This window comes from Suncus etruscus, chromosome 1 (assembly GCF_024139225.1).
Source record: "Suncus etruscus isolate mSunEtr1 chromosome 1, mSunEtr1.pri.cur, whole genome shotgun sequence".
Lineage (NCBI taxonomy): Eukaryota > Metazoa > Chordata > Mammalia > Eulipotyphla > Soricidae > Suncus > Suncus etruscus.
In genome coordinates this window covers 172,828,066-172,855,921 of record NC_064848.1, presented here as the reverse complement: position 1 = coordinate 172,855,921, position 27,856 = coordinate 172,828,066, and the positions used below count along the sequence as shown (strand labels likewise).

The window sequence follows — 27,856 nt, the reverse complement described above, 5'->3', positions numbered from 1 at the left end:
GATGGAGGTATGGACCGGAAGACTCACTTCTGAGAGCTGCTGAAAATCTTGGTGACTCCTGGGTTGTTTTATCTCCTTGGAGTCACATATACAATTGTGTGAGTAAAACACGTGAGGACTCAGTGGTTTATGTATTTTGTGTGCGTGTGGGTGGGTTGGGTGGTTTAGTGCCATGGGGAACTCTTCTTTATAACAGGGTTCTCTCCAGTGACAGAGGCTTCCCAAAATGGATAGCAGGATGTTAACTCAAGAACCAAAGGGTCACAATACACACATACACGCTTCTCCTGCTGAAGAAGTACCACACCAACAGATGCCAGTTAGGATCAAGTCAGGTTAGAAGCTGGCAGCCACTTTTACCTGTTCCAGAGCCCACCACGTCCCGGCTGGGCGACTCGGCCATGGCATCAGCGAGCCGCTCCCGCAGGCCCTCCTCAGTGTGCTCAATGGAAGACATATGCCGTAGCCCGAAGCCCTCGGGCCAGCTCCCACACACCTCCAGCAGGGTCACACTCCGGTCAAAGGTACCTGAAGCAAACAGAGGACAGCTGACAGTCAGTGCACACTCCAGACAGCAGGAATCGTTCCATCCCTGCCAGATCTGCAGAGCACAATGTATCAGTCCAGACCCTGTCCAGATCCTGGGTTCTGTGAGAAGATCACCAGAAAGGGACTCTCATGTCACTGGGACAGTGGAGTTTGAAACTGTTCTTGGAGCACTGAAGCCTTCCCCCAGAATCTTCAAGGATGTGTCAGGAACTAAGTTGAGTTCAATCCAAACACCTGTACTTTTCTTTAATATAATAGCATACTCCCTTAAAAATAGGGTAGGACATTTTCATGTGGTTGACCCAGGTTCCATCTCTAGCATCCTATATAGTCCCCCAAGCCTGCCAGGAGTGATTCCTGAATGCAGAACCAGTAGTAACCCCTGAATATTGCTGGTGTGGCTCCTTCCTGAAAATAGGGTTAGACAGCTTCAAATTAAAAAAAAAAGGGAGAAAAAAAAAACCACTGACCTATAAACAAAACCGGTTTATGCCCCAGGTAATTATGGCCCAAGTTCCAACAGCAAGCTTGGGACAACTTGGTTCAAGAACTCAGACAGCCTGACTCCTCAGTCCAGAGCTCATTCCACCCCACGGCAGAGCCTCCAGCTGCCCAAGGCTGTATGTGCCGTGCAATACCACTTAGGAGATACCAGCCACAGAGTTCAGTGATAACATCTTCAGAGGGGATCTTTCCTTCATCTGAAGCTACTCCCAGGTTCCAAAAAAGAACAGGGTGTTCTGTGCCATGCCAAGATTAGATTTTACACGCAAGATCACTTCAAAGGCTACATTTAAATTATTTGACTTTACTATATGGCAAGTCTTCTGTGAAAGCTGATTTCATCCAACTCTCTCTTGGAAGGAGATTATAGTCATGCTCTGTTGCTTTAAGCACATACCATTTCCCCAGTGATTAGGTAACTGAATCCATTGCAGTTATTGAGCTTGGTTCCTGCCAGCACCAGGAAGATGGAGAAAAAATGCAAATGCCAATGTTTCCCTAAGTTGAAAGTACACGCAACACACACGCTTTATCAGGCCTTGCTTCTCCTCTTTGATCAGCCGTCAGAAACTATCTTCTTGAGGCAGGGAGCCCTGGGCAGCGTCAGCGCACACTCTCTGCCAATGACAGGTGGTAATAGAGAGGGTGCGAGCCCCAGCCCCGGCAGGCGGCCCTGCCTCTGATAATGGCCGCGTCATGGAGGTGATAACCGTGTGCAAACATGCCAGCGGCTGGGGACTCCATACATCAGCAAAGAGGCCTGATAATCCTCAGCTCTCCTGACCAGACAAAGGCCCTTGGATAGCCTGCTAGGATTTGCATGTGTGGTAAGGGTCACCGCTGGCTCCTGAATGTCATCAGCCAAGTCTGGCTTTGATTTATCTCTTGTCTAATTGTAGGGTGTGGCCAGAATGGGTAACCTCTATAAATGCATCTTTCCCCAAACGAGGCCTAGTTTGGCTGTGGGTTGCTGGGAATCTGCTTGTCAGGTCAAATTCAGGAGTTGGAACCTGCCCTAGACCCTCTCTTTCTCTATCAATTGGAGGGTTGGATGTGGGCTGCAAAGGCAGGTGCAGGGAAAGGGTTGGGGTCTGTGAATGCCAAACGCTGAGTCAGAACTCAAATGAACAACAGATCAAAGGTGCTGAATCCCTAAGGATACATGGGGATTGAAGATATGAGTGAAGGCCCTTCTAATTCTTTTTCCCTCTTTTGGGGAAATTGTTTGCATCATACCTGGTAGTGCTCAGAGTTATTCCTCTTGGTATTTGGGTGACCATCAGAAGTTCTGGGGATTAAACTGCAAGGAGAGTGTCCTATTTGCTATACTAGCACTCCAGCCCTATTTCTTTTTTCTATCTCTGCAGGGGGATGAATCACTTTTAACCCTGTCTCCAAGAAATGAAGAGATGAAGCAAGGTTCTTGCCTAGAGTCAATACTGCTCTTTAGCTGACAAGACCAAGAGTACCACAGTTTCTCTGAAGGTCTGGCCTGGGACATGGATGCCTAGTATTACCCACAAGAGGGGATTAAATGTGATGGCTTGACCCCAGTGTTTAGTCCTGAGCAATGAGCTTTCAGAGGGATGGAGTTGTGCCAAAGCTCACGGACAAGAAGGTGATGGCCTTTTGGCCTGTTCTTTCCTCACTTTACAAGAGCAGGGTGCCTGCCTCTACTATGGCATTTGGTCCATGACAGGGCTTGCTCTGCTAAGAGGTCAGGGCATGTTAGCTGATAGTGGGGCCAAGAGGGCTATCAGAGGTCATATCAGAAACAAAACACAACAAAATCTGGAAAGATGTTAGAGTAAGAAGGACTCAGGTAAAAGGGTGGGTCACATCTATGGCACATGCTCATGATCAGCGGTGTGTCTTATTCTCTTAAGGACAAAGCAATAGGCTAGGGCTGGAGAGATATCATGGAGATAGGGCATTTGCCTTGCATGCAGAAGTACGGTGGTTCAAATCCCAGTATCCCCATTGGTCCCCCAAGCCTGCCAGGAGCGATTTCTGAATGTAGAGACAGGAGTAACCAACCCCTGAGCACCGCTGGGTGTGAACCAAAAAAGAAAAACAAAACAAAGCAATGGTGCATAGGAGAGAAGAATCCTAAGCGAGCATGGTGGAGAATGAAGACATTTAAGTGTAGGCTTTGACACATAAGCTCAGTTACCTGGGGCCGGAGAGATAGCACAGTGGTATGGCATTTGCCTTGCAAGTAACCTGATTTACCTGAATCTGTAATTTTCATAAAAATAGAAAACTAGGGCTAGAGAGATTACAGAGGGAAGGGAACTTACTTTACATATGGCTGTGGCTGCAACTCTAGGTCAAATCCCTGGTACCACATATAGTTCCCTAAATACTCTCAGGAGTCACTACTGAGCACAAAGCCAAGTACGCCCATGAGCACTGCTGGGTGAAGTTTCACATAAGGGCTATTGTGAGAACTACACAAAAACAAAGAGGGGTTGGGGTGATAGTATAGTAGTTAAGGCATTTGCCTTGCAAGCGACTGACCTGTGTTCAATACCTGGCACACCATATGGTTCTCTGAGCCAGGAGAAGTGATCCCTGAGTGAAGCTTCCGGAGTAAGCCCTGAAGATTTGGTATGGCCCTCTAACAAAAACAAGTCCAACATCACACCCCTCATCCAAATAGAAGCACCTGGCACCCTTTACTGCACCGTAAATACTAAGTGTTCTTGTATACATGTTAATGATTACTTATAGGTATAATTACTTGAAGCATAATAAAAATTGGAGGGCGGTCTCAATAGTGTTTGGGAACCATGAAGTACTCGAAATTGAATCTGGGATTCCAGTATAAAAGACATGCACTTTAGTCCTTAGAGCCATCTTCTGGCTACATCACCATAAAGTTTAAGAATCACAATGATCCAAAGAGAAAGCACAGTGAGTCCCAATTTCTAGAGAAGAAAGTTCAGAGAGGCTAAAAGGCATGTTCAAAGTCTCTGAATTAGAGGTTCCTGATGATTAGCTTGGAGCTCATGCCATCAGCTCAACCAATACTTCTCTTAGCTGCATCCACTCTGAGTCCTTGTAATAGAGCACTTCCATCTTCCCTAATTTGTTTGGAGAACTCCTGACATCTTTAACCAGTGACTTCCAAAATTCTTTCCTATTCCAGAGACCACAGAGATAGTACAGGGGTAAGGTATTTGCATGTAGCTGGTCTCATTTTGGTCCCCCCAAGAACAGTTGAGTCATTGGGGGAAGGGTAGAAAAAAGAGGATGAGAAGGAAGTGATGAAGGAAGAGGAAAAGGAGGAGGAGGAGAAGAAACCATCCTCTCAACCCTTGAATGACCATAGTGACATTTCTGATCATGCTATCATATAGCACATAGGAGAGACACACTTAAGGGAGATCTAATCTAACACAGATAGTACTGAGAAAATGTGGGGAGGATGCAGAGGATATTCCAAGTGAGCAGCAAAGGAGCATTCTGCTGTTTCCACTGTCCTGAGAGGTTACAACTGGCAGCTCTACTTATTGTGTTAGAAGTCCCAGAGAGGCTGTGGGACATCCATGTCCTTGCCCTCACAACCACTAGCAGTGCAGATGCGAGCAGAGAGATGCTCATGGAGTGTCATTCATATGGAGTGGGAAAGATGGCAGCAGTGCATGTGTGCGTGCATCTGTGTGTGTGTGTGTGTGTGTGTGTGTGTGTGTGTGTGTGGTGTGTGTGTGCGTGTCTGGGGTCAGGAGGTCAGGTCTTGCAAGGGTGAGGTCACCCCTGTCAGTATCGTTGGTGAAGCTATCACTCATCTGGCGGGCCCAGAGACTGACAGGCTGTCTGTCTGAGTCCCATTACCAGGGAAAGGGTCAGCTTCAAGGGGAGAAGACACTTAGCACAGGCTGTTTGCAAAGCACCAAAGAGGCACAATCAGCAGCCAGGATCTTAGGTGAAAGCAATGCTTAGCTGTTTACAAAGCCCTTTCACATTTATGATATGAATTAACTTCAAGCATTGATGAGTGTCACCAGGACAGGAGGGAAGTGCTGTACCGAGGTCTGGGGACATAGTGTGAGGCACACGTCCCCTGAACTCCAGCCCCTACAAAAAGCAACAAAAGAGTTTGTCATCCTTCATGAAACTCTGGAAAGTTGCCATCATCACAGTTCTACAGATTACTGAAGTGGAGGGACATGAGTCGTCACTGAAGGTCATTGGTTCTTAGAACTTTGGGGCAGCCTATTCTGCTTGGTCTGTTGCTCTCATTCTGTTCTTCTCTGAACCCCATTTTCCAGAGATCAGCTAAAGATCCACTTTCTCAGGGAGACCATAAGCAACTCCCCAGAATTACAATGACATCTTCCACAAACTCAGAGGACACAAAAAGTCTTTACCTTTGTTGCTGAAGCTCTGTATTACCCCCCAAGGTGTTTGTATGCATAAAATAAGGTAAGCAATGCTGTGCAGGAGGCTGTTTGTTTATAGATGCTTCTGATCCCATCCTGGGCTCCCAACTCAATTAGATTGGCCCCCATGGTATTATTCCCAGACAACTGTTGAGAACCCTCATGGTCCAATCTCTAGCTCAGCTTAGCAGTTCTGGACTACATGGATTTCCCCCTACTAATGAGGACTCCTCAGAGCATGTCTGTCATGACTGATGGGGACCATATGAGGAATCTAAGTGCTTTGGCAGAGTCCCATGGGTGGGATGTCAGAGCCTGGGCTTGAGAGAGGCAGTCAAGGAAGCAAAGATGATGTAGGAGCCAAGAGGAAGACCCTATGTAGGCAGAAAGCAATGTCCTGCATCAATGTCTTACATCACTTCAGTCCTCTGTGCATTGGAGTACCTTGCTTTTAAGAATGGGTAGAATCAAAGCTATCCATGGGGGACCCCTGGGAACTGTTTTCATACAGGTGAGTTTCCTGAATGCTGTTTCCTGGCATGGCAGCCTGAGAAACACTTTATCCCAGGGGAGAAGAGGGTCGGGTTGCTGGGCTCACAAAGCCATGAAAGGCGCATGGTGACAGCTGGTGAGTCAGGGGCACACGCACTGCCTTCTGCCTGCCATTGTCAGGGGAGAGGGGTGGCAGCAGCTAGGGGAGGCAGCATGTTTTCTGGGCTGATAGAGTCTAATCACATCCTGGCTATTGAGCAGACCATGGTCCAGCTTCTGCTCTGAATATGCTAGGTTCAGCTCTGGGCAGGGATTTTGAGGAAAGCCTGTGGATCAGATTTCTAGCCACAGAGGCCAGGAACCCCAAGCAAAAGCTGTCCTTAAACCATTTTTCAAAACATCAGCTCTTCTGGAAGAGAGCTGATGACACAGTATCCCTGATAACTGACAAATGATTCCAGTGGATGATGCGCCCCCTCCCACTCTACTCCATGAAAAGTACCCCTTTCCTCCTCTCAAACCCTTCACCCAAATGAAGGAGACACCTTCCCCATGTGACAGTATGGTGGCTCGTGCTGAGCACAGAATGAGCACACTGGCTTTTGCTGGTGTGGCTGTGGCTGATTTAGCTCTGTCACTTGGCACGAAGTCACCACTATTAGAGATTGGGTCCATGTGAGCGAATAGGAGGATTCTGTCCAGATGTTTCCATGCTTTAGCAAACATGCCAAGAAAACCATTAGCCCACATCCAGATTGCAATGCAGAACAAAGGGGCTTAGAAGCTGGCCATCTTTTAATTCAGACTCTCTACTACTCACCAAAATTGTCATAATCAGTGGACTGTGTGTTTCACACCCGCCCACTTGGCTCAAAGGTGGGAGATTAGGTCATGTGAAAAGGATCTCCAGTTCAGAAATAAACTAAATCAGAAAAAGGAAAGGAACCAGCAAATCGAAGAAGTGCTTTTGATAGTTTGGGCAAGCTGGGGGATGATGATGGGTTAGAAGGGATGGTACACACATATGGCCTCACAGGACCCTGGGGCTGCTAGAAGCCACATGTAGTAACATATCAAAGCTTCCTGTTTTAGGGATGGAAAAGGCATACAACATTAACTGAGATACCACAAACTTCCTAACAACTTACCATGGAATAGATGTTTGGAAATGAGCCCTTTTCTAGAACTGCAGCCATGCTTTTAGCACACTCTTTAAAGATTAGGATAGAGATTTTGAATCAAGATATAACTGAAGTCATCCCAATAGCTTTAATCTGGGACTTAACTTTGCCACTTACAATGTAGAGAATGAATAACTGCTCTCCACCCCCTGCTTTTTTTTAAATAGTTTTGAATGAGTAACTTTTACTCACTGAATGAGTAACTCTCATTACATTGGCCCTAGTAGTTTCAAAGTAATTAACCATAATGCATTAAGAGATGAATGGTAAAGTGATGACTGAGGTAGCTAAAAATATATATATATCAATTTCATTTTCTGTGAAGAAATTTCATTTTAAGTAGAAGACTGCCTTAAGCAACTTTTTCTCTTAACATGTGATGAAAAGCATATCAGTGTTCAATATCAGGGTTCAAGTGTCTATTAGGGCTGGAAAGATAGTTCAGTAGGTAAGGTTGCTTTGCACACAGATGACATGGGTTTGACCCCAGGCATCCCATATGGTCCCCTGCATCACAGAAAGAGTTAGCCCTGTGTACAACATGGTATGGCCCACTCCAAACCTCTCCCCTACCCCTAATCCCATCTATTGTTTTCTCACTATTATGACTTTGTAAAGTCATTTAGACCTAAAGAAAATTCCTAACAGTTTCTCCAAAAGATGTCTCCTCAGAAGCAACATTATAGGAAACAGCATCTTTGCAGATGCAGTTTAGGCTGATGAAAGCATCCTAAATGTAGGTTGTTTCCTAAAGTTAATGGTGGATATCCCTTCTAGGGCAAGGAGAGAGAGATTATAGGCACTGGGCAAAGAGGGCTGAGATGACCACTCAGGGAGTGGCTTTTCCTGTGAAAGGTCAGAGGCAGCACAAGTGATGGATAGATGGAGGCCAGAAGTCAGGAAACCAGAGGAGTGGTCTTGGGGTGGGGTGGGGGTGAGTAGACATGTCAGCACCTGATCTGGGTGACTACACCATTAATTAAAACAAAGGCCCTTTGATGGAAGTCACAGCATCCAAATGAGCAAGAGTGCCCCGGTTCCCTGAGGATGACTGAGGTGGACTCATGGGAGTAGGGGAAGTGCCCTCTTGCCTCTGAGGTTAGGTCCCTTATATCCCCATGATATTCCCACACCTGAGGATGAGAATAGGATGTTATCTATTATAATGAAAAGACAGAATCAGAGGATAAAGATGAGAGAGAGGGGTTTGTGGGAGCAGGTCTTGTAAACAATGGAGGTTCCCACACTGATCTGACCCACTATCCTCTTTTCAGTAAAACATCATGCACCACCTTCACCCTGGGAATCTACATGTTTTAACCAAACAGAAAGCACCTCTCTAATTATATCCAAGGTTACTACCATGCCCTCCATATCTGCACCTGAGACAACTACAAACTCTCCATCATTCCAGCATCCCTGGGGGGGCAGTATCACCCACCTTGACAAATACTGGTATAAACTGTCCATAGTGCCATTTGCCAATTTGTCTTTATGTCAACTATTGACCTTGGAAGGCTCCTGGCATGGCAGTCCTGGCCACCTCACATGCCAAATCTTCATGCAGAGATGCCCATTGCTACTCTTCTGGGGGCTCCCAGTAGGGTACTGGCTATTAATTCTTCTACTGGCTAAGTAAGTTATATTAATTCTTCTTTAGGAGGTCATGGGAGATAATTTTCCTAACAGAGAAAATCCTTGAAGAGTTACAATTAAAAAAAAAAAAAAGAATAAAAACCATGATTTGCAGGTGCGGGCCTTATGTTTGAATTCTGGTACTTCATGGTCCCTCGACTATACCAGGTGTGTACCCCACCTCCCCAAATAAAACAAAACCTCATACACCAACGTGGTGTGGCTAGCACTGCATCAAGCAATGTATAACAAGCAAGCATAGATAAACAGTTGAAATGACTTGTGACCTAATGTTAAGTGTGGTTACCTCTGGATAAAAGGGTTATCAGGAGACTCGGTGCCACTTTAAACCTTCCCCTATGTTTCCCTTAACTTTGGTAATAGGAAAATAGGTAACAGATAGGAAATACACAAACAGGCATGTGGCTAGAAGCTGGGTCAGGCAGCCAGTAAGGAGAGTGGAGTGGGGTTGGCTGGGAGTTGCCTCCTTGTCAAGTCTGTGCTTGACTCGGTGCAAATAGGTGACTCTTCTCCCAGTGACCATGGCTGGCTGCACGCAATGGGGGTCTTATCATTGTATACATCTCACATAGTTCTTCATTTGTATCAGGAATGTGCACCAACTTGTGTGCGAAAAATGGCAGAAACATTTCTACCTCTGTACAAATTTCATCCATCAGTTCAGCAAGAGCTAGAAAGATCAACTCTGGAAGCCCTTTTTACCTTTGTCACCTAGACCTCTCTCCGCATTGTCATCTTTGTCCCTAGACTTCTCTCCTCATTCTCACCCACAGCCCCCCACTATCCTCTATGTAAATAGAACTCAGTTTCCTAGGAGACAACCTCCCATGGTTGCCAAGGGGTGGGGAATCGTCTCACATACCATGATTTGGCTCCTGGGCAGAGTCTAGTAAGGAGAATTCCAACAGATTCCATACTGGGCTACAATGAAGGTGACCCAGACGGAGCAAGAAAGCATTGGGAGTCAGGCTGATGCTGGCATTTCCAAGTCATTATCTCATAGACCCTTTTCCCCTTCCTATCGAAGTTGGACACAATCTAAACTTCTAACTCCAAATGGCAAAGGAACATTGTAGACAGATGGCACTAGAAATATTTCCTTTATTATGTATGCTCTGGCCTACTTCTGAAGATAGAGAGGAAATTGATTTCTATTCCAGAGTCCCTATGCCAAGGCTTGGAATACCCTGCAAGACAAACACCAGATCCTCACAAATTTAAGGACTACTCAAATGGAAAAACTTCAGCCTCTGTATCTCTCCAATGACAACCAACTGAATTTTTGTAAAAATTCCCGCTTAAAAAAAAAAAACAGCTCTGTGATGAGATCAGGTATCAAGAAAGGCAAGACGGGGCCCGGAGAGATAGCACAGCGGTGTTTGCCTTGCAAGCAGCTGATCCAGGACCTAAAGTGGTTGGTTCGAATCCCGGTGTCCCATATGGTCCCCCGTTCCTGCCAGGAGCTATTTCTGAGCAGACCGCCAGGAGTAAGCCCTGAGCACTGCCGGGTGTGGCCCAAAAAAAAAAAAAAGGCAAGACATCCAACATCTGTTCAGTCTATGTAGTACATGACCACTTTAAATGCATTGGCACTTAGACCACTTAGATCTATAAAGTTGATACTATTATTTTTATTTTAAAGCCTAAGAGCAGAGGCAAAGGGCCAAAGTTTATAGTATAGTGGGTAGGATGCTTGCCTTGCATGTGACCAACCTAAATAATACTTAGAACCTTATGTGGTCACCTAAGTCCATCTTAGCACCTCCAGGTGTGAACCCCACACAAATGAAAAAAAAAAGTGAGGAAAAGGCAAACATTTTGGCATTATCAGTGGTACAATTCAGATTCTAATTTTAGGTATAGCTGGTTCCCAAAGCCTGTACTTTCCCCCATTAAAATGTATGTTGATATAACATGAGCAGTACAGGTGAGATCAGACTACAGGGCTGAATTTTCTGGCATTTTCTTCTGAAATGGGGTAGACTCGAACTTCATGTACCTACTACAGCACTGGAAATTCTAGCAGCCCTCACCCACCATCACCATCTTCCCAGCAGAAAAATGGCCCAGATCTGTCATCATGCTCCAGAAGAAAATGATGGTTGCTGATACTTAACAGGTAATCAGGCCTGGGCTGATACCTCTGTGGCATTCTCAGAAAGGATGGGAGCAGATCTCCTTTTTGCACGAACTACAGAAGTTCAGTACCATACCCTTCCATAGAAAGGTCTCAGCTCCACAACTTAACCTTATCAAACTTCCAAGCCACCTAATTTGTCTTAGGTGGACAGCATGGTTGCAAGAGATTTCGATAGTTAAATGTCTTGCTGTGTCAGTCCAGTAGTATCACAGAAAATTTGATGGGAAAGTTATATAGTAATCTACCAACGTCAATGAGCTTAAAGTGGCATAGAAGGCTCAACTAGCATCAACCACAGTTCAATAAATTTTTAGACACTAGCTTTAGTAATACCATGGAGAGATATTACAATCATTTTAATTGACCTATGTTGATATAAAATTTGGTAATTTCAGTTGTCTTTGTATTGTAATAAGAAATATGAAGAAAAACTGTGTCTGCATGGAGAAAGGCTATGATGATGGGTGGGTGACTGGGGACACTGGTGAAGGGATTGTGACACGGGTGGTGGGATATATGTTTGAACATTTAATGTCCAAAATGATTGTCTTATGACAACTTGGTAAATCACAGTATTATAATAAAAATTAGAAAGAAAAAATTTAGTGAGATTTTTTTTTTAGAATATACACCATATATACATGTAATACTCAAGAACAAATACAATGGTCTAATAGAGTAGAAACTCCAAGCACTGTAGTTGTTAGCATTTACTGGGGAGTAGTGTTCAAAACAAAAGGAAGAGGAACAACACAGAGCTTCGACTATCCATTATACCATAAAGAAACCAGCAACAATGGAAACAATGGTTTAGAGTGAACCGGTAGGTCATCAGCCTTTTACTACAAAGACCTATAAAAATTTTTTAATTTGAAAATCTGTGTCTTGAAGAAACAGATCAGTGGACATACTGTGCTAGTACAAAGGCCTGGGTTTAATTCTTGACACCACCACCACCCCCCAAAGAAGGAGGAAAAAAGAAAACTGGTGCCAGAAGGTGGGGTTCAGCTTGGCCTTTCTACTACACAGCTCTTGCTCTTACGCAGTAGAGGGGTGAGGGGCAGTTTCCAACTAAAACTCTATGCTTCTCAGAACTCCACAAATGAGGCCTTCAACTTGGAAGCCTGAAAGCTGGGATGAAGAAGTCCTCTATTAATTCAAGATGTTCTGAAACCATCAGATAGATCACAACTGTATTTCAGGTGTGAAACTATAAACACACAGAGAGCAATTGTTCTTCTGGGTAATTCTGAATCCTCCCCAAGGACCTTCATTTCCGAAATTTGCTTCCTGGGCTGGGGGTGTCTGAAGACTCAACTCTGCAGATTCGAGCCCCTGCTGACCTCAGAAATTCCAAAGACCAAGGAAGACTGGGTGGACAAATTGGCTCCTGCTGCTGTTTGCTCCTCCAAGTGCCCAGAATGGGAGAAACCCATTCAGGATGGTCCTGAAACTGCTTAGTTTGGTAACCTATCTATTCATGTATGGGATTGCCTGACTATGTGGGCTATGAAAAGGAACTCCCAAGGCCTGAAGATATATCTCAGTGATAGCACAAGTTCCTACCATACATAGAGCCCTAGGTTCCAATACCTAGCAACCATGCTCCATCTCACAAAAATGGGTGCTTGCTACTTGGGCAACAGGCATTTCTATTTATAGCTTGTGGTCAACCTTCCACCATCATCTGTCTCAAAATCCATCAACTCTTCCTCCAAGGGGTAAACTCAAAGCAGATTTTTAGCCTTGGGTGTCTTAGGATGAAGGTCTGGGCCAGGCACACTATAGAGACTTGGAGGAGTACAACAGAGTCCTTAACCTCCCAGGCTCTCAAAATAAAGTTGTTTAGAGGTTTGGCTTGAGAAAGGCAAGATGAAAAACAGTCATGTTAGAGCTTTGGGGGCTGCCTACTGGAGGGGGAATGACTGGGGCTGGTTTTCATCAGCCACGGAAGTTGAAGACAGAAGATATTCCCCAGAAAGGGGCAAAATATTCCTTATACAGGAGGTGGTGAGTTGAACCTACTGGAGCAGGAGGTCCACTACCCCCATTCCATCAATGCATACAATCACTGTACAATTTTGATGGAGCACAACTACTTGTGTGATCTGTATTAGAAAAGACACTGAGGGTTGGGTGAGTAAATGACTTACCTCAGTCATGTCAGTGTTTTGTTCAGTGTTCAAAAGGTCCCAAGGGAATAGACTATCACCATGTGAAAAGATTGTGACAGGCCAAGGCAGATATGGAAATGGGGTGTAGAATTTTGAGAGGCAGTTTATTTTGCTGATCACTGAACTCAAATGGATACTTGAGCTTGTCCTATATGCTAACTTATGTTCTCATCTACTAGTCTTGCCTGCCACCTGTGGGAGTGAGGCTCTGCTTGGTATCATATGAATCTGTCACATAACCTGTGTTCTGGGTTTGTTCCACCTAAGCTATTTGGATGCATGGGAATGGTCATTCCCTGCCTTGACATGTCCAAGTATTTGTTTGGCCTTGGCTGGGCATGCTGACTCAGCAGCCCAGGCACGGAGACCAGGGAGGATGTAGAAAGAGAAAAGTTGAGAAGTGGCAGGAAGGCACAGGGAGAGCAATAGGCATAGAAATTTGATCCATGATGTAAACTGCTTCCATTGCACATGACTTCTTCCTTTATGAAGTGTTTTCTCCCTTATTCTGCACAAACCTTGAGGGAGGGAATCTTACTATTCCCCATTCCTCACAGCTGAGGAAATAAGTTCTGTGACGACAGTGCTGAGGATGGAGAACCCAGTCCTTAAGTAAGTGCTACCTACCTACCATCTACCCTCATGTCCAGTGACAGATGAGTAGTAAAGAAATTGTGCTCAGCTATGAGAAAAGATGAAGTCTTAACCTTTATGGTTCTATGGAGGTTGTCATGGTAAGTGAATCAGAAGGACAAATACCAGAAAACGTCACTCATCTAGGAATACTGAGAAAGGAAGAAAGGGAAAGGGCCATATTTAGTTATAACAAACCCTGAATAGCTGAGGTTATCAAGAAGGAGTGTGTGGGGGCCGGAGAGATAGCATGGAGGTAAGGCGTTTGCCTTTCATGCAGAAGGTCATTGGTTCGAATCCCGGCATCTCATATGGTCCCCTGAGCTTGCCAGGAGCGATTTCTGAGCATAGAGCCAGGAGTAACCCCTGAGTGCTGCCAGGTGTGACCCAAAAACCAAACCAAAACAAAACAAAAAGAGTGTGTGTAGGGTGGGAGGGTGGGTATGAAACAGGCAGGAAGGAAGAGATGAACTAGAAGTGACACAAGAACAATGGTAGAGGGTCTGTGGCACTTTGGTGTGATGAAACTACAGTAACGTTGTACAGAAAACCGTAAACATTACCTGAGCTACAACTGTAAGCAGGCTGCCTCAACTCCAACATGAATAAAATCGAAAGAAACCTCCAAACAGAAACAAAGTGAGTGTTAGCAGCACCTGGTAGCCTGCTAGAAATAGGGCCTCTTAGGCCCCACTCCAGGCTTCATAAATCAGAATCAGTTTTCCCGTCAGATCCCCAGGAAAAGTGTGCGCTCGTGAAAGTCTTGCCAGTAGTCCTGGGACCATTATACCAGGCAGCTTGATCCAGTCACATCCAACTGCTGTTTCCTTCTCCTTTCCTTCTCCTCCCCATGCCATGAGTTCAACCCTCAAACCACCCTCAGCTGCCAGTCCCTGGGCCTCTCCCCTCAGTTCCAGCCTTGTGTTAAGTGTTAACACAAGAACTAGGGCCTGAGGTTAACACTCTATTAAAGCAAACAGAAGTTCATACCTCCTGCTAAACAGTCACAGCATAGAGCGGGAGTGTGGGTCACCGAGGGGCCCCTGCACAGCTGCAGAGGGGTCTCTCCCAGGCTGGGGGCGCTGTGCCTCTCCCCACCCCCCCTTCCTGTCCCACTGCCTGCAGTAGAAGGCTGGGAAAATGCCATTTGCCTAAAGAGGAGACGTTATTTAGACCTTGTAAAATGCCCACTTCATTAGTAAGTGTGAAAAATGCCCAAATAACTGTGTCAACCTGGTTATGATTTCCTTGCTACTCACTCATTGCTCTTCTTGTGCCAAGTTTGGCGCCTGTGGGTAAAGTAATTCCTTGGCTATGGCTGTGAAATTGGCGCTAGGACCCTCTTACCCTATTTTACTCTGTTAAGGCCAATCAGGAGTTTATTCGTTTTTCTAGGCAAGAAACACTACCCAAGGACAGACTCCTTCAATCCATTGCTACCTAAGGCGGGAGGGAGGGAGGGAGGGAGGGAAGGAGGGAGGGAGAGAAGGAGAGAGGGAGAGAGGGAGAGTGGGAAAGAGGAGTGTGTGTGTGAAAGAAAAAAGAAAGAGAATGAAAAAATGAAAGAGATAGTGGAAGTCATTCCTCCTCCTTCACCCTGTCCATAGTGTCCTCTTCAGTTACTTGCCCCAGTCCCACATGGATTCAGCTGCAACACCCTTCCCTGCTCCTTGAGCTCCTCCTTTGAATTTATCATGTGAATCACTGTGAGCCAGAGGTGGGCAGATCCCTTGACTGGAGTAAGTTGGGAGTCAGAAAGTCACAGGGGTCAGAAGGCCAGTAGTTACAAAGAGCACTTGGTTAGGAGTGGGAGCTATAAGCAAGTTCTGGCTGTCAACTTATCCCTACATCCTAACTTCTCTGCCACAGAAGAGGAGATACAAGGTAGAATAGTTCTGCAAGGTCCTCATCCCTGCAGACAGCACAGTGTTTCAGATGGAAATGTGAAATTTGTATGGAAAGAAGAGGGTCTGCACCTAGAAGTCAGGGGCTCCTTAGGTGGGGCACTCTTCTCCCATTCCTGCTGAGCAGAAAAGGTCATTGAAGCAGCAGTGCCCACAGAGCTCAGCACATAGCCCAGGTCTGAATCAGCAATGTGGATTTAATGGGGGCTACATCTAGTGCCACTGGGGGGCCCTGAAAGTGTTGGGGCTCTACAGTACCCAAGATGGAACTTGGAACCTGACTCATGCTCAGTGTGTGTTCAACCATGGGAGCGATCTCCCTGGCATCCCAGTAAGGTGTATTTATTACCATATTTATCAAATTTACCATATTTACCATAGTATTTATCAACAGACTGAACTGCTGCTGTTCTCAGGACCAAACCTGGCATATCTGGAGTCAAATAGTGAGTAAATAAAACCTTCTCAATAAAACCTTCAAGTATTCTGATGTCCCACAGAGATCTACGACCTGCAGGCCTGCAGCACAGGTTTTTTTTGCCACATCATAGGGGCCTAATATTTCCTGAATATTTATAGACAAATTTATTTGCAGGGGGAAGGCCAGATCTTTGCTAGATTTTGAGTTAAAGTCTGGATCATGAGCTTGAAAAGGGAACCCGTAAGAATCTTACCCACCCACTCCCTTTCTCAGCTTCCCTCCCCTAGTCTCCAGGCTGTGATATCCTTAAATCTCATACTAGCTCTCCTCCAAGAAGGAGGTTTCTGATAGATATACTCTCCAGTTCTCTCCCTGCCACTTGGAAGTATATTACTACAATGTTGATTTCTCCTGTAACACTACTATATATCAGCAGTACTGAGAATAAAAAAACAAGACCCCACACGCAAACAGCAAGTGCTCTACTGCTGAGCTCCATCCTGCTCCTCCAAGCTCAAGAGTTTAGAAAAGATGACTGGTCTTGACTGTTAATATCACAGATCCTCTGAACTATTTTTATGCCTAATAAATACTTTTAGTAGAGAGAAATCTTATTTACAAGGTGAGCCTGAGAACGGATGCATGACGTTTGCTTCATGAATTTCACTGCTGGGAACATTGATCACTATGGGATCTTACAGCTTTTTAACTAAGGCTGTGCATTCCCCCACCCCCACCCCCAATGCCGAATTACACTCAGGCTCATTATTCTACAAACTGGACTGGGCAATCAGACTGTCTACAGCAGAGGGTGGAGACGGTGGCTCCAGTCTAAATGCTTTCAGAGAAGTAGAGCTGAACCAATTATCTGCCTAAATGCAGCATTTCCATTGGCTTCCCGAATACCCAGACAGTTGCTCAGAAATGTTCCTTTAGGTCAATGGATTAGCATGATCTTCTGCACACATCTGAGGCACCATACCAGTAACCATGACTTCTAATCGGAGATTCTCCATAACCTCTAGTCAGCGTGTGTGTGTACGTGTGTTCAAGCATGCACGTGTATGCGTTCAGTAACACCTCTCAGCAGGCATATCAGAGCAAAACATTTCCAGTGAGACATGGAGCTGCTTTTCTTCAGGATACTGCAACATAGTAGTTCTGGGATTGGGAGCTTTGGGTGGACTTGAACATCAGGTCCTTAAACCCAGCTGGAAGATCACTCAAGAAAGAAAGGGCGGGGCCGGAGAGATAGCATGGAGGTAAGGTGTTTGCCTTTCATGCAGGAGGTCATCGGTTCGAATCCCGGCGTCCCATATGGTCCCCCGTGCCTGCCAGGAGCAATTTCTGAGTCTGGAGCCAGGAATAACCCCTGAGCACTGCCGGGTGTGACCCAAAAACCACAAAAAAAAAAAAAAAAAAAAGAAAGAAAGGGCATGTAGGACGTGAAAGTAGAGACTAAGGTGCTTGCCTTTTATGCAGTACCCTGGTTAATTCCCCAGCAGTACACAATGCCCCTCAAACGTCTTCCCCCTCTTATCACCTTCAAGTTTATATTTAATCCTTTATTTTTGTTCCTCAAATGCTAGTACTTCCAAGGAGTATCACCACTTACCCTTTTCTTTTCTTTCTCTCAAACTTTCTGGGTGATTTCACTCACTCACTTACTCACTCACTCAATCCCACAATCTCAGCTACCACATATTTGCTGACTCCCCAAGCTGCACTTCTTTTTTTATTTAATTTGCTTTTGGGTCATATTCACTGGTGTTCAGGCTTACTCCTGGCTACACTCAGGGGTTACTCCTGCTGGGTACAGAGGATTATATGAGGTGTTGAGAACTGCACATAGGTTGGCTATGTGCAAGGTAAATGCTCTATCTGCTGTAATATTTCTATGGACCCCTAAACTGTACTTCTAACTCAGTTTTCTCCTGACCTCCAAACCCATTTGCTAGGTTTCTCCACAGGCCCACTCCATAAGGTGATGCCCAAAACAAAGTCATCACCTTCATTCTCCAAAAGCTGTGCTACCTTCTCCATCCTTCCCCAGGTTGCCTCAGTCTCCCAGTCCCACTTGTCTTTTTCTACCTGCATAGCCAACAGATGAGGAAATATAGGTTTTACTTCCCATGCCCTCTCATATCTATCACTTATTTTTCATAAAATTTCTATTTCTGGGGCCCTAATTGCTTTTTACTAAAATCATATAACCTTATTTTTGGGGTGTGGGGGGCAGGGGGAGTTGTTCAGGCCAATACTAATGATTCTCAAGGCTTATTGGCTTTGCATTCAGGGATCATTCCCAGAAGGGCTTGGGGGACCCTATGTAGTGTTGGAGATGGAACCTGGGTTAGCAGCATGCCAGACAAATGCCTTACCCTCTGTATAACCTTTCTAGCCTCCAAGCTATTCTTAAACTGTCTTCTTTCCCTTCACTGGTTCCTTAGTGCCACCAGAATGAGTTAGCCTTACAGTACCACTTTGAATACTATGCTCCTCTGTCTCATTAAGAAAGCCCAATCTTTTTAAAAAAAAATGTGGATGTGTCTTTGAAGTAGCGCTCAGGAGGCCTGGGGACACTTCTAAGTTTAGATATGCTTGGACCCAACAGAGCCAGAGTATCAGGAATGCCCTGATGGTACTCAGGGGGACTATGAAGTGCTAGGATTAATACTGGGGACCTCCACATGCCAGGCAAGGGTCCAATTCTTTTGAATCTTCTCCCTGCCCTAGTCCTAGCCACACAATCACATGGTATACCCAACCCATGCCTCTGCCTGGAATGTTGTTCTCTGACTAAGTCCTTTTCATCTCTGAAGACCTGGGTCAGCTGAGAAGGCCATGAATCCTTCTTAGTGCCTGATATACAGCTCCCAAAACAAGCCTTGCGACACCCTGTGTGTGTGCCTTCAGCAGAGCATGACGGTACAGTTAATGCACTAGTAGAGTATTCTCATATCTATGAGAATCTAGTCAGTAGGGTGGGTGTGGGAATTCTGATTGAGACAAACTACAGACAAGAGCAGTGAAGCATCTTCCTGGTTTTCCTTTCTATAAGCTCCTGGGGAGTAACAACTGTTCCTTTTTGCTAACTTTTATTTTGCTATAGATCTCTGTCCTATCAGCCTAGTGTAGAGCCTCAGTTCCTGGCACCAAGCAGAAAGGAACAGGGATGTTTGTATTTGGTTTGTTTGGAGGTCAAGGGCTATTGGTGATACTCAAGGGCTTAGATCTGTGCTTGGGGGTCACCACTGGTACTGGAGCTGAGGAACAAACCTCAGCTAGGTTTACCATAGGTATTCAACCTTTTGAGATATCTCTTTGAAACTAAATAAACTGAAGCTGAATAAGAAAAAGAGAGAGTGAACAAGCTGTGATTCCAATAGTTGAACATTGGGGCTGGAGAGATAGCATGGAGGTAAGGCATTTGCCTTTCATGCAGAAGGTCATCGGTTCGAATCCCAGCGTCCCATATGGTCCCCCGTGCCTGCCAGGAGCAATTTCTGAGCATGGAGCCAGGAATAACTCCTGAGCACTGCTGGGTGTGACCCAAAAACCACAAAAAAAAAAAAAAAAAAAAAAAAAAAAAAAACCAATAGTTGAACATTAAGCAAGCAATCTTACAGACGATGGAGTAGATTGTGTTTGTATGTGGTCTTGAGAGGTGAAATTAAAATCAGAGAAGATGGGTTGGGTTCATTGCAGACCACCAAGAAAAGTAAGCTGACAAGATGAGCTGTCTCTCAGAGCAGACATAGGACAGGGCCCAAGGCTGAGCTCCTCTTCTACGAAAGCTCCCTGGAGTTTCCAAGCTGGGAATGCGCTGCCCAGGGCACACCGCCACTCTCTGACATGGGGAAGCCATATCTTCTCAAATTATTCTGTGAGTATGTCTGATTTTTGAATTCACCACTTATCAGAGGCAGGACAAGAAATCTCTAAAATGTTTTAGGGTTTTTGTTCTACGATTTAATAACAATTTCATAACAAAGGGCAACTTAATGACATTTCTCGTTTCCATATCTATGCGTACAAAATAGGAGTAAGAGCAAATGCTGTGAGTTAGAGGTGCTCAGGATAGTGCCTGATACATGGCAAAAGTGACAATGCATTGTAGTTATCTCATTCCTCACAATAAACTCACAATGAATCCTATCTCAGGAAGACACTGAAAGACAGCAGGACTGTGCATTAGGTCATAGAAGATAGTAAGACTGTGCATTAAAACATGGAGCCTAAAATTCCCCCTGGACAAAATTTTAGATATCTCAGAGAGTATTCCCCTCTCAAGCACTGGAAAACATTTTATCCCTGATTTTTCAATCACACTAAACTGATCTGACAATAAAAGGAAGTAGTTTTTTCTGTAAGGGAATACAAATGTTCTCTGAGAATTACCTCACCACTTCCCAAGCAATTACCTTACCAATCCAGAGAGGACTCAGAGAGCACTAAGTCAATCTGAAGCACTGCTCCTTCTTCTTGCCATTGGACTCCCTAGACCTTCTAATACAATCCCTCAACTTCTAAGAGAACTGGTATACTGTACTGCTGTCTCCTGCCAAAGGTCGAGGAAGCATGAGGTCTGGACATGTGACCAAGTCAACATAATGGCCTCCCATCTGAGGGATAACAGCACATTTCAGCTTCTTTTTTTTGCGGGGGGGGGGGGGTCACACCTGGTTGTGCTCAGGGGTTACTCCTGGCTCTATGCTCAGAAATCGCTCCTGGCAGGCTCGGGGACCATATGGGATGCCAGGATTCAAAACACTGTCCTTCAGCATGCAAGGTAAATTCCTTACCTCCATGCTATCTCTCCAGCCCACTTTTTAGCTTCACTCCAGCAACCTGTTACCTGGATCTTGCAGTGGGCCCTTCCAGTACTCCCACATTTGAATCATGACACTTCTTTATCTCACTCATGATGCATTTCCACCTCCCCAAGCCTGTCATTCCTTTAAGTCCAACCATTTAGCTCTGATCACTGGCTGACTCCTGCTCATATTTTACTGTCCATCCTGAGCTTTGGGGGTCATAGTCCCAAAAGAACAACCTCATAAATCGCCTCTCACTGTTTCTCCCAGTGTATCTGCCCCTTCTGCTTTGCCAGACACTTCTAGGATGATCCAGTCAACCATCTAATTCCATTGCTCCTTCGCTTGGGCACTTGTGTCCACTGGGACAGGGGACAACTTTTTCAGCCAGGTCTTTGCTGATCTTTAACCTTCTACCCCACTCCCTCCCTTCCCTGTCCCATTTGTTTATGGCCAATTTCCTCTCGTGTCTCTTCCCTTCTCTAGCTCTCCAAACTTATCACAACTCTCTCCCTCAATTCAGCAGATGACCTACCAACTCACTACCTTTGGGATTTCCATTTTCATTCCTTCTTTTAAAGATTCAGAAGTCCACACCTCTTAGAAGTGACCCAGTATAGTAAGAACAAGCACAAAACATGTGAAGGCTCTCCCCTGAAGACTAGCCCAGTCACTAAATTAATCAGAGTGGATGTGGAGTCTGCTCTGATCAGAAAGAGCAGTACTGGGGCTGGCAACAAAAGCATGACTCCCCCTGCCTTCCTTTCCCAGTGGAGAATTTTGTATTTTGCCCTTGTCACTTCTATTCTTCATCAGATAGCTGGCACCTAAGGAAGGGGAAAAACAAGGAAGATAACCAAAGCCAAAAATGAGCCCCTCTTCCAAGGAAGTAGCTTATAAACCAGGTTATTCAGTGACAGCTTCAAAACAAGAAGGAGCCCAACTGTTGTCAATCCTGTGATACATGTACATGCATGTGTGCGTGCATGCACATCTGTGTGTCCAATTTCAGAAAAGAGTCAGAAAACACTTGTGCCAATTGGCATATAAAGGGTCAGATGAATGCTTCAGGTCTTCACCTCTGAGGCTAAGCGCTTACCTTGTTGCCTCTGTTTCTGCTCACTCCTCTAGACCTCTCTCTATTCCTTCTTTTGCCCTTTGTGTTAGGCACCAAGAACTTATTTCTATTCCTCCTGTGGCCTGTGTTGGTGTTCACCTTGGGACCTTTCCATTGCTGCCTACCTCACCTCAAACAGTCAGCTAGAACTTCTTCTGGGAAACCTTTATATTCCATCCCCAGTAATGTTATATCAGGTACCCATGACACAGTACACATCTGGGTGCCACAAATTTGTCTGTTTCCTCTTCTAGATGAACAGAAGCCCCTACAAAGACAGAAATATTGTGTCCTGTTTTCCAAGGAATCCTCAAAACTTAAGACCAACCTTGTCTAATACCACTACTTTCATTCCAAGAATCAGGAGTTTTATATGTAAGCAGGACACTAGAATGAATGCAGAGAGGAAAGGATTGCCCAATGGTATTGAAGTTGTGGTAGAACTTCCAAAGGAAGAGAATCCAAAGGACCTAGAGTGGGCAGCTAGCTGCAGGCATCATCAAACAATGGCTTGGATTCTCAGCATGGGGCCCATGTCTTTGATAAAATAGAAACTGGTAACTGGTTGGCCCATTAAGACCCAGGTTGAAATTGACATCCAAAGGTAAGAAAGGCAGGTGGATTAAGTAAGTTTCATCCAAGTAAGGGGCCTTCATAGGCTCCAGATCCTTATGGGCATCAATGAGAATCTCAGATTCTCTGGCCAGGTTCTCTTGGGTCAGAATTTTGTGCTGGCTGGGACTACATGCTCAGCCTCTGCAGGGATGACTTTGTGCCTTCCTTCCTTCCTTCCTTCCTTCCTTCCTTCCTTCCTTCCTTCCTTCCTTCCTTCCTTCCTTCCTTCCTTCCTTCCTTCCTTCCTTCCTTCCTTCCTTCCTTCCTTCCTTCCTTCCTTCCTCCCTCCCTCCCTCCCTCCCTTCCTCCCTCCCTCCCTCCCTCCCTCCCTTCCTTCCTCCTGCCTCCCTCCCTCCCTCCTTCCTCCCTCCCTCCCTCCCTCCCTCCCTCCCTCCCTCCCTCCTTCCTTCCTTCCTTCCTTCCTTCCTTCCTTCCTTCCTTCCTTCCTTCCTTCCTTCCTTCCTTCCCTTCTTTCCTTCCCTCCCTCCCTCCCTTTCTCTCTATTTTATTTATTTATTTTGACATTCTCCTTTCTGAGCCCACCCAGCACATTCTTGCCAGCCCACCTTCATCTGTCCAGTGACTCCCCAACTGTTTAGCCAGGCTCCCAGTTCTGCCAGATAGGCAAACTACCTCATTCAGGTACAAAACAAAGCAGTGGACGTGGGGGCAGCAAAAAGGAGTAGAAAGGTAGGTCAGAGTGGGTGCCCTGCAAAGGTTGTGGAATTGAATGGAGCAAAAAACATTGCCACATGGTTGCTTCTCTCTTTCCAGGCAGGATGCCCAGTTGGCACTGCTTCCAGAGGGATTAAGCTGCTTTTGACTTCAACTGAGGATAATCACAAGTTCCTGGAGGATATTATTGAAAAGGGAACTGTCAGGAGAGACATCTGATCACATTCAGATCTGGAAGAGGTATGGTAGTGGGAATTTGGTTCTAGGCTTAGCATAAACCTCCGCAGACACTTTCTCAACTAGAACTTCTCCACAAAGAGTCAAATTAGGAGCTTTTTACATACAAGGAGGTACAAGTTCCTCAATTTCTGGGTATAAGACTGGACCCTGCAATGACACACAAAATAGCTAAAGAGGGCCCGGAGAGATAGCACAGCGGCATTTGCTTTGCAAGCAGCCAATCCAGGACCAAAGGTGGTTGGTTCGAATCCCGGTGTCCCATATGGTCCCCCGTGCCTGCCAGGATCTATTTCTGAGCAGACAGCCAGGAGTAACCCCTGAGCACCACCGGGTGTGGCCCAAAAACCAAAAAAAAAAAAAAAAAAAGCTAAAGAAATGATGGAACATAAACACAAGGAGAGAATACTCACCTCTAAGAAAAGATGAAGGCTTGCTTTTGTTACAACATGGATAAACTAGAGGGTGTTGAGCTTTTCAAAGTAAGTCAGAAGAAGAAAAACACATACAGATGAAAACTCATTGGTGAGCTTAAGGAAATGAAGTACTGGCCCAAGAGAAAGCACAGCAGTAGAGCATTTGCCTTAGATGCAGATAAATGGTGGTTTGAATCCCGGCAGCCCATATGGTCCTCCCGAGCCTGCCAGGAGGGATTTCTGAGGGTAAAGCCAGGAGTAACCCCTTAGTGCTGATAGGTGGGACCCAAAAACAAACAAATAAAAAACAAGCAAAGAAATGAAGTAAAGGAATGGATAGTGCCCAGTGAGATCAAACCCTTAGATAACAGAACAGAACTAAGGTTACAATGGTGTAAAGAATGGGTGTAGGTTAGATGGGAAAAGACCTATAGACAATGGTAGAGGGACATAAGGTTCTTTGATGGTGGGCATAGAATGATAAAATTATAACTCTAAAAACATATATACCCTTGAAAAAAACAATTCATCTTTAATAAAGAAGATTGGGGTCTTGGGCATTTGTAACTTAAAAGACTTTCTAAGAGAGGCTGGAGAGGTAATATGGAAGTTAAGGTACTTCCCTTGCATGTAGCTAATTCTATTTGAACCCCCAGCAGTGTTCAGGGGTTACTCCTGGCTCTGCGCTCAGAAATCACTCCTGGCAGGCATGGGGGACCATATGGAATGCCGGCATCCAAAACACCGTCTGTCCCAAATCAGCTGCATGCAAGGCAAATGCCCTACTGCTGTGCTATCTCTCTGTCCCCAGGAATGATCCTGAGCACTGCTGGGTATAGCCTAAACTTTTCTTCCCCACTCAAAGAGTGCCCAGAATATGGCTCTGTGGGTCACACCTTATAGGTAAGACTCCTAAAGTTGGCCCTTAGCATCAAGATAAAAGTAAATTAGAAAGCTCCCCAATATTTTCTAAGAGATATCCTGCTGCTCTAAACCAGGCAAGGACTTTATTTCTCTGGGTAGCATGGCCTACACTGTTCAGGGGCTTCTGACGTATCACAGGGTGCTCCAAGGAAGAACTTGTGCCGTGGTTCTGGTTGATGTTTTTACAGACATGACCATCCCTACTCTACAAACAACAGCCGTAGTCAACATGCTCATAAAGAAACCTGGCAGACAGGCTGATGGAGGATCTGGGGTCAACTATTTATACACTGATACCTCCCACCACTCCTGCTCTCCTCTAGAAAATGAGAATAAGTCAGATAAGGAAAGATACTTTCTGAGTATGGTAGAGGTGTCCCATTCTCCTCTTCATAAAGGGCCTAGAGCAGGGGGGTCTCAAACTCGTGGCCCGTGGGCCATTTGCAGCCCTTCGTACAACATTTTGTGGCCCTGCCCTAGAGGAATCTTTTTTTTTGTTTTGTTTTGTTTTAGTTGTTTGGGTCACACCCCCTAATGTTCAAGGCTTACTACTGACTTAGCACTCAAGGATCACCCTGACTTTGCCTCCTGCGGCCCCCAGGTAAATTGAGTTTGAGACCCCTGGCCTAGAGACTGTCTTCTTGCTTGTGCTGTGCCTGTTCATCTTCATAAGCCTGGCACAGCAGAGTTAAAAAAGGGCACAATTATCATACATGGGTTCCTCCCTGCCATTGTGCATGACTAGCAACATGGGGAAAGAGAGAGAGGGACTTGAGCACTGGCAGATTCTAGACTACCCTACTGATTCTCTCCTGGTGCCTGCAAATCCAAAAAACCTTGAATCACTGTTAAGTCCCTGAATTGCTCCCATCATAGCCAACTTCCCGTCTGTGTCTCATAATAACATTTCTGCCAAACATTGCTAGAAAGCTCTGGCCTGGGAATACTTTCAGACACCTAAATTCCTTAAAATAATAAATAATTTCACTTTAAGAATTGTGACCCAGGGGCCGGCATGGTGGCGCTACAGGTAAGGTGTCTGCCTTGCCAGTGCTAGCCTAGGATGGAGCGTGGTTCGATCCCCCGGTGTCCCATATGGTACCCCAAGCCAGGAGCGACTTCTGAGCGCATAGCCAGGAGTAACCCCTGAGCGTCACTGGGTGTGGCCCCAAAACACAAAAAAACAAACAAACAAAAAAAAGAATTGTGACCCAAATCATCCCTGGAAGAGAATGTCTACTGTGTCCCCATTGCTGACTGGTAAGTTGGAGATATTTGTGGTACCATAGATATTTGAAACATTAATATCCTGGAGCTCTGGAGAGGGCAGAGAATAGCCACAAGATCCCTGGAACAACTACTCCAGCACACTACAGGTCCCCTCTAACCTGACTTAGGGTGCTGGACCTGGGGCAGTGGAGGTGACTATGGGCTCTGCAGAAAGGTTTTCTGGCACCATGGGGACAGCACTAGACTTGGGGCTGGGAGGCTTGGCCTGAGCTTCAACACAGTCACTATCAAAACACCTCTGTATGCTCCGGTGGCTTCCTTCCTCAAATAGAAAAGCTATTTAAAGAAAACATAAAGTGCATATACATGGCATCTTTGTCAATTCACAGGTAAGGAGTTTAGTGAAATCCAAGGGGCTCATCTGAAACCAGCTTGCTCACTTGCTAATGAGTTCCTCTCTCATGTGCTGTAAGGAAATGGAAGGAGGAGTTGGTGTCCTCTCTGCTCTTCATAAAGAGGCATTAGCCTCCAGTACTCACGCTAGTGTCACTATCTTTCCCCCTTCTTCTCTAATCCAATTCATGGCCAGCTGCCGTCGCCATATTCTACTCCCTAAGATTTGAGTTCCTGGTTTGCTAACACTGAATTCAACCAAATCCTGTCTTCCTCCCTCACTTCTTTTGTTTGTTTTTATTTTGGGGCCACATCTGGTGGTGCTCAGGGATTACTCCTGGCTCTGCACTAAGGAATCACTCCTGACTGATTTGGGAGACCATATGGGATGACAAGGGAGTGAACCCAGATTGACTATGTACAAGGCAAGCGCATTTTATCACTGTAATATATGTACATACTATGCTCCATACTATCACTCCAGCCCCTCTGCCCTCACCCCTACTCTCCTCACTCCCTGCCTGCCTGCCTGCCACTGATGTCATTCCTGGGCATAATGACACTGCAAACTGTCACAGTCTCAATTTCAAATATACTCTCTGATCCACACCTTACTCTTCTATTTTCTTCCCTCTACCACTTTAACCTCAATAATCTGTGACTGCCCTGTTCCACAATCTATGGATCCTGCTGGTTTTTCATTATTTGTAATCCTGCTTCCTCTCTTCTTTCCTTACTGCTATTATCAGCCCTTCCAAACACCCTCAGCGCCTGTACCCCTCATTGCCTTGGCTCTATCCAATGAAACCACAGCCTTGTTAAGTCCAATGCTCTGCCCCTTTCCTGTCCCCGTGCAATGATTCACTGCTGGAAAGAGCCAAGAAAGCACGCCACACTGATTGGCCTCACTTTAGATTTATGATCACTACCTTCAAATGGGCCTTTAATGCCGCCCTCTAATCATATTTCCTCAGTCTATTTACTCTCCTCCTCTCCTAGATGATGACTATTTGCTTCTTCAGTACCTTCTCCACTGAATCACATGCTTGGTGAGAAGGCATCACTGCTTCACCAAGGAAAAGGAAACATCATCAGGGAATCTGCTGTCATAACCGTTCACCATTACATGTTCACACATGGGTTCTGCCTTCCTGTTCCCATGCTGCCATTCTGGATGCACTCACCCCAATACTTGTTTACGACTATGATCCAAGAACTCCTACTCAAAAATAACTACCTGATCTTTCTCCCTCTTCGAGTCAATGTCCCAGGTCTCCAGTCCTATAAAATCCCTTGAAAATTCTGTTTCCAATGTCTGGGCTGGCTATTTAATATTTCTTCCCTCCGTGCCAGAGATACAGCTTCACATTGTAACACTTTTCATGCATGCATA

The 27,856-nt window shown here is 45.4% G+C and overlaps 1 protein-coding gene across 1 annotated transcript in view; it reads right to left on the bottom strand.

Annotated features, from left to right (window-relative positions):
* BCAS3 (BCAS3 microtubule associated cell migration factor) overlaps window positions 1-27,856 on the bottom strand; it is a 662,199-nt gene that overhangs the window by 21,288 nt on the left and 613,055 nt on the right. Inside the window, exon 26 of the mRNA XM_049764542.1 lies at window positions 361-528. Within this exon, the coding sequence (XP_049620499.1) occupies window positions 361-528 (168 nt within the window). The remainder of the gene's footprint in view (window positions 1-360; window positions 529-27,856) is intronic.